Raw genomic sequence first — 7,813 nt, 5'->3', positions numbered from 1 at the left:
TCCCTTACTTCAGACTATACTACAAAGCTACAGTAATCAAGACAGTATGGTACTGGCACAAAAACAGAAATATAGAACAATGGAACAGGATAGAAAGCCCAGAAATAAACTCATGCACCTATGGTCAACTAATCTGTGACAAAGGATGCAAGAATATACAATGGAGAAAAGACATTCTCTTCAATAAGTGGTGCTGGGAAACCTGGACAGCTATATGTCAAAAAATGAAATTAGAATATTCCCTGAGTGGAGGTTCTCCTAGCAGTGTTGTTTCTTGACCAGCGGCAGTTCTTACTACAGCGCCAGGACGAGTCCGGTTCGTGTTCGTCTGCAGAGATCTCTCTCATCTCGCTCGGCTGCAGGAAATCGGGTTGAAGTGACTGAGTCCACGATGGAGAGAGAAAAGGAACAATTCCGTAAACTCTTTATTGGTGGCTTGAGCTTTGAAACTACAGAAGAAAGTTTGAGGAACTACTACGAGCAATGGGGAAAACTTACAGATTGTGTGGTAATGAGTGATCCTGCGAGCAAAAGATCAAGAGGATTTGGTTTTGTAACTTTTTCATCCATGGCTGAGGTTGATGCTGCCATGGCTGCAAGACCTCATTCAATTGATGGGAGAGTGGTTGAGCCAAAATGTGCTGTTGCAAGAGAGGAATCTGGAAAGCCAGGGGCTCATGTAACTGTGAAGAAGCTGTTTGTAGGTGGAATTAAAGAAGATACTGAGGAACATCATCTTAGAGATTATTTTGAGGAATATGGAAAAATTGATACCATTGAGATAATTACCAATAGGCAGTCTGGAAAGAAAAGAGGCTTTGGGTTTGTTACTTTTGATGACCATGATCCTGTGGATAAGGTTGTGTTGCAGAAATACCATACTATCAATGGTCATAATGCAGAAGTAAGGAAGGCTTTATCTAGACAAGAAATGCAGGAAGTCCAAAGTTCTAGAAGTGGAAGAGGAGGCAACTTTGGTTTTGGAGATTCTCATGGTGGTGGTGGAAATTTTGGACCAGGACCAGGAAGTAACTTCAGAGGAGGATCTGATGGATATGGAAGTGGTCGTGGATTTGGGGATGGCTATAATGGGTATGGAGGAGGACCTGGAGGAAATTATGGAAGTGGAAATTATAATGATTTTGGAAATTATAACCAGCAACCTTCTAATTACAGTCCAATGAAGAGTGGAAACTTTGGTGGTAGCAGAAACATGGGAGGACCATATGGTGGAGGAAACTATGGTCCAGGAGGCAGTGGAGGAAGTGGGGGTTATGGAGGGAGAAGCCGATATTGAGCTTCTTCCTATTTACCATGGGCTTCACTGTATAAATAGGAGAGGATGAGAGCCCAGAGGTAACAGAACAGCTTCAGGTTATCGAAATAACAATGTTAAGGAAACTCTTATCTCAGTCATGCATAAATATGCAGTGATATGACAGAAGACACCAGAGCAGATGCAGAGAGCCATTTTGTGAATAGATTGGATTATTTAATAACATTACCTTACTGTGGAGGAAGGATTGTAAAAAAAAAATATGCCTTTGAGACAGTTTCTTAGCTTTTTAATTGTTGTTTCTTTCTAGTGGTCTTTGTAAGAGTGTAGAAGCATTCCTTCTTTGATAATGTTAAATTTGTAAGTTTCAGGTGACATGTGAAACCTTTTTTAAGATTTTTCTCAAGGTTTTGAAAAGCTATTAGCCAGGATCATGGTGTAATAAGACAACGTTTTTCCTTTTAAAAAAATTTAAGTGCGTGTGTAGAGTTAAGAAGCTGTTGTACATTTATGATTTAATAAAATAATTCTAAAGGAAAAAAAAAGAATATTCCCTAACACCATATACAAAAATAAAGTCAGAACGGATTAGAAGCCTAAATGTAAGACCGGACACTCTAAAACTCTTAGAGGAAACCATAGGCAGAACACTTTAAGACATAAATCACAGCAAGGTCAAGATTTTTTGACCCACCTCCTAGAGTAATGAAAATAAAAACAAAAATAAACAAATGGGACCTAATGAAACTTAAAAGCTTTTCCAAAGCAAAGGAAACTACAAATAAGACGAAAAGACAACCCTCAGAATGGGAGAAAATATTTGCAAAAGAATCAAAGGCAAAGGATTAATCTCCAAAATATATGAACAGCTCATGCAGCTCAATATTAAAAAAACAAACAACCCAATCAAAAAATGGGCAGGGCTTCCCTGGTGGCGCAGTGGTTGGGAGTCTGCCTGACAATGCAGGGGACACAGGTTCATGCCCCAGTCCGGGAGGATCCCACATGCCGCGGAGCGGCTGGGCCCGTGAGCCACGGCCACTGAGCCTGCGTGTCCAGAGCCTGTGCTCCACAATGGGAGAGGTCACAACAGTGAGAGGCCCGCGTACCGCAAAAAAAAAAGTCAAATAATAGTATAAAAGCATTCACTGGGCTTCCCTGGTGGCGCAGTGGTTGAGAATCTGCCTGCTGATGCAGGAGACGCGGGTTTGTGCCCTGGTCCGGGAAGATCCCACATGCCGCGGAGTGGCTAGGCCCGTGAGCCATGGCCGCCTAGCCTGCGCATCCGGATCCTGTGCTCCGCAACGGGAAAGGCCGTAACAGTGAGAGGCCCGCATACCGCAAAAAAAAAAAAAAAAAAAAAGCATGCACTGCATTTAATCAATAATGGGACCAAGAGAGTTTTGTGTACTAAGAGCATGTAGAAAGAAGGAATTATATCCTATTAGTATAAAAGAAGAGCTGAGCTTTCCTCCACACAGCCAAAACCAGTTCAGATTCATTGAAAATGACCTTGACCTTGTTGAACACATGAATGTTTCGCACAAGAAAAGAAAAATCCATAGTCCACCTATACAAACACCTGTCCATTCATTAAAAGAAACAAACAAAATAGGAACATATTTTGATATGATTCCATAAAGAATGATCCCTTGTGCTAGCCTGTCATGTAGCCATTTCTGTATGTGATGCATAAAAACATTAAGGATTCTGTACTAACTACAGGGTGCTTACTTTCCTTCAACGATAATTGTCTTAATGCCTGTTTTAATCATTATTAACTGCTAGCAATAACATGCTTTTAATTATGTTTTAAACGAGTCATTTATTAGGCTATTTTGGGAAGCAAATTAGTCAAAAGGAGATGTTAATCAAAAACGTGTTACTGGCACAAAATAAATGTTCATTTAAGGAGCCATTTGAAATAAACCTGGCTCATTGCCTCTAACAACCTGCAAGGACACCAGGGCCTCCCGAGGATAACTCCTTCAGTACTTGCCAGGATACGCCTTGCTGCTCAGAAGTTATGAGAAACATTAAGCAGTTTAGGTCATTCATCAGCTAACTTTTACTACTGTACTCAAGAAAATGAGCCTCCTAGGAACTTCACAGCAGATCTATTCTTTCATTAGCTAAGTAATATTGAGAGAGATGTTCCTGTCACTGAGAATGGAGAAATCTATTACACTGAATTTTAGTGGTATCCCTTTTGTCTATGAGCTGTCTTTGCAAATTCCAAGGTATTTAGGCTGAAAAACTAGCATAATTATCTCTGAACATTTTTCGTATATATTCATTCCCTTTTATTGAACGATCTCTGGCTGGAATGTACCACTGGGCAAGATTATATATTTTATGTTACACTCCAGCCTTAGGACTGGGCTTTCTCACTATTATCCTCTATTAGCAAGATGCAAATTGAAATACACCTTTGGAAAATATCTCAGAGCAATTGTTTTGATGATTTAATTCCTCAATTTTAAAATAACTTAAAACTATGTATTGTTAACTAGACTTTTTGTGAGGATCATTTTGCAATGTATACAAATATCAAATTATTATGCTATACACCTGAAACTAATATAATGTTATATGTCAATTATACCTCAATAAAAACTATTTGAAAAAATATGCCATTTGCACTGAAAACAATTTTAATGTCTATGTATATTCATTTGTTGGCTAGTCTACTTGCCCTTAGGATTTTTGTTTACAATTTACTATTCTTTTCTTTCATGTTTGAAGATTAAGACTACTAAAAATTAGATGTTCTTCAGTAAATATTTTTCCACCATATCCTAATACATATTGGAAATCCAACCTTCAAAGAAGACCTACTCCTTTTTGAAAAGCTTATTATGTATGTGGCCAGCAAGGTGATCTTTGCACAGCCAGTTAGCTCACCACAAGGCTTGTCATGCAGTAAGCAAGAATAAATGTTACTGAATGTCTGTTCAACATATACATATATCAAGCACCTACTATATGTCAGACATTGAGTAAGGCATGAAGGATCCATAAGGAAAAAGACATGGCAAGCTCTCCTCACTGAGCTGTACAGTCTGATGTAGGGTTTAACAGTTTCCTACTTTCTCAATATACAACACTAATCCAATATAGCACTAAGAAAGCTGAACAATACTGTCTGAGGGTGATACAATATGTGGTATCTACCACTTCCTGGATTTCTAGAAAGTATTGATATAGCCAGAGACTTTACACCACGGATTTTTTTCTTTTCCTTTTTTAATCGTTATTTTGTGTTTGTTTTAGTTTTTCTGTTTTGATATTCGGTCTTTGAAAGAAAGGAGTCAAACAAGAGTGAATGGTCTCCAATATCCCCAGGTGTGGCTCAGTATGCTGACTGGAAAGGGAAGGCTGAGAGTCCTGTGTGGAAGATAAAAGCTTGGCTGGTATCCCAACATGGCTCCCTCTAAGGGATATAAAACATCAAGGCAGGTCTTACTCATTTTCTCATCAAGAAGGTGGCAGGAACCTAAGGCAAAAATACTCTAAAATGATTCCAGGACATGAAGATGTAGTCTGATCAAAAGATGGAGTCTGAGATGCTTAAATTCCCTGAAGTAATTTACCCAGTCATATGAGGAGAGAAAAAAAAATCAAGAAAGTTACTCTGAAAAAAGGAAAGGCAGTCAAGCCAAGACATCCCAGGGTCTGCTTGGTCTGCCCCAGAAATGACAGGCATGACAAGGAGAGAAAATCACTAACAGTATGTCCAAAGTACATCACAGTTGTAAAGAATGAAGTTTTTCATATTGACAGTCAGACACCAGAGGCTCGGTGAACATGAGCTGGCCTGCGGGGATCAGGGATAGAAGTCAGGGGTAGGGGTCAGGGGTGGAGTTCGGGTGGCTGTAAACCTGGATGAAGTTTTGCTCCCCTAAAGACTAGAAGTGAGAGAAATACTTGATATCCTAAATGGGTTTATTATTGCCTTACACCCTGGCCGTTCCCAGAAAAACAATGACTCACATTAATAGAGCTCATGCTGTGTGCCATTTTGGTGCAGAACACTTTATATACATTATCTCATTTAATTTTCTCTCTAGGTAGCCCCTATTTTTATCCTCAAATTACAAGTGATAGAACTGGTAACTTAAAAGATTAAGTAGTTTCTCAGAGATAGGACTTGAACCTGGGTCTCAAAATCATAGCTTGGAGAACAGTCAAGGGAAGCTGCCAGACCTGTATCAGCCTGTGAGGTGAGTTAGCAATAAATTTTTACTGGGTTATTCCAGCGGGATGTTGTGGTGGTTCTGACTGGAACACAGGCTATCTTATCCTGGATAATGTAGAAACTTCCACCAGATCAGATCACATACACAATACCCTCTAAGTATTTGTGAGCTGAATGGGTGGATGGATAAATGAGTTAATAAATATAGGCACCTACCAGGAGTTTAAATCTTTACTAGCTAATATGTTGGCTAAATTTAATTATCATATCAACCCCGGGGGTGCAAACTAGTCCAGACTCTGTACTATAAAGACTTTTTCTGCTACCTTGGCCATATATTACTTTCTAATGCCTTACATCGATACAGCATTTTTCCCATAAAAATCCAGTGATGTAAATTTTGCTATTAGTTATTGTTTGTTTTGTTATTGCTGGTGTGGAAACTGAGGCTTAGGAATGTTAAGTAACTTATTAAAAATCACATAATTATTAAATATCAAAGCCTAATTTTAAATGCAAATTTTCTTATCCAAAGTATTTTTTAAAATTTTTTGCACTATTAGAGCCTTCTCCAATTGTAGCTCTTGATAATCTGAACATCCTAGAAAATAAATGAAGCAAGGGTTCTCTTTTTCAAGCCTGGTCTCCATTTATTAACTTGCTAATGTTGCAATGTGAATTTGAGTGATTTAAAAATCATTTCTGTATATAATGGACAATTAATACATCAGAGGATTATATATTTAATCTGTACCATAACAGTTATTTTAATGAAAATATGTTTCAATTTAAGTTATGTCAATTTAAATCATGCTCTCTATTGACTAACTCCTGACATAAATGAGGTACTCCTATCATAAGATTTTTTTAATAGTAGAACTCATTTCAAACTCTTCTCCCATAAGGCTATATTCAGATGTGAAAGGAGGGCAGAAAACTCAAATCAGACCAGTGAGAAATGGAAGGAAATAATCATAAAAACTCTATTAACTTTCCTTCTTGTTTTCATTGGTCCCAGTTCTGACTTGTGCATGCCTCCCTCTCTCACAGCTGTCCAAAATGGTGGAGAGGGAAAGGAGGGAAAGGGTCCTCCCATTCCTTCTGCAGCAAACCACATATGAGCAAAGGAGAAATGCAAAGTTGAGTTATTTTGCTGGTACCGTGTAGCTGCTCAATTAATATTAGTTAATTGACTCAATATGAAAGAGTTAAGAATAGAAGGTCTGGTTTATCATGGGTGAATTGAGCAATACTGATTTTATTGATTCTCACTAAATTCTATCACTCTGTATCCAGTTGGAAAAAAATGCTTTTCATTATAAAACATTAGAAATTTAATTCAGCATTAAGAATGACTCAATTTTACTATGTATTTAAACCCTTTGAAACATCTTCTCAGCCAAATATCGTAATAAAATTAAAAAGTACTGACAGTATCTTACTATGAGTTATTTAATTTTGATTTTTATGAAAGATTCACAAACATAAACTGAAATGTAATTTTAAATATTTTTTATTTGATATTTTAAAACTGATTGCTTTGGGGGATGAATACTTGAATATATCAAAAAGCGTTAGGGTTGTGTGGGTCTCTGCATGATGATAGAGACTGGCCACTTTTTTCAAATGACCATCTTCCTCATTAAGTGCTATGTTAGTGCCTCTCCACTGATTATCATGTTGCACAAGCCACAATAAGAAATTACTTCTGACCCCACTCCATAACTAAAGGATTTTCCAGTTAATGATACAACCATAGTCCGCCTGTCTTAGAGTTCTGGAGTTGCAGAAATGTGATCTTTGCAAAATAAAGTAATTACCAACCTCCCTGTCTATATCACCTGGTACATTTATTTCAATCAGCACTGATGGTAACTTTCTCCTGGTTCTAAACTTCTATCAAACTCTCCTTTTATTTGTTGCGGGTATAGAGTCAAACAGTTTTCACCAGAAGAAGAAGATAGGAAACCAATGACTAGACCCATGCATGTCTTAAATCAGAACCACCTAGCATCCATTTTTATAGCCAAGTTGAAACAAAACCTTATTTGGGAGTTTTTAATAACAAAATAACAGCTTTATTTTTCAAAGTTAGATGTTTTGGCCTTTCTACATGTCACTTAGAATGGAACCAGATGTTATAGCAATTCATTTGTGAAAATCCTATACAGAACATTTTTTTTCAGGCTGAGAAATTAATTTTTAAAATCTTAATGGGATAACTTGAATCACTTTTTAAAAAGTAAACATCCATGGTTTTGATGCCCTAAAAAGCTAAATTTAACTCTCAGGTTTAGAATTATTTCAGGGCTTTTCAAAGAGGATGATATTGTCCTGAA

General features: G+C 37.5%; 1 protein-coding gene across 1 annotated transcript; it reads left to right on the top strand.

The window, feature by feature from the left end:
* Nucleotides 1-285: 285 nt before the first annotated feature.
* On the top strand, nucleotides 286-1,685 carry LOC308621932 (heterogeneous nuclear ribonucleoproteins A2/B1-like). Its single transcript, XM_081242784.1, has one exon. It carries the CDS (start codon nucleotides 392-394, stop codon nucleotides 1,295-1,297), a length of 906 nt encoding a protein of 301 aa, XP_081098910.1. The 5' UTR covers nucleotides 286-391; the 3' UTR covers nucleotides 1,298-1,685.
* The last annotated feature ends 6,128 nt before the right edge of the window (nucleotides 1,686-7,813 follow it).

The sequence above is a fragment of the Mesoplodon bidens genome (assembly GCF_964165515.1).
Source record: "Mesoplodon bidens genome assembly, chromosome: 8".
Lineage (NCBI taxonomy): Eukaryota > Metazoa > Chordata > Mammalia > Artiodactyla > Ziphiidae > Mesoplodon > Mesoplodon bidens.
This window is presented reverse-complemented; position numbering and strand designations above follow the sequence as displayed.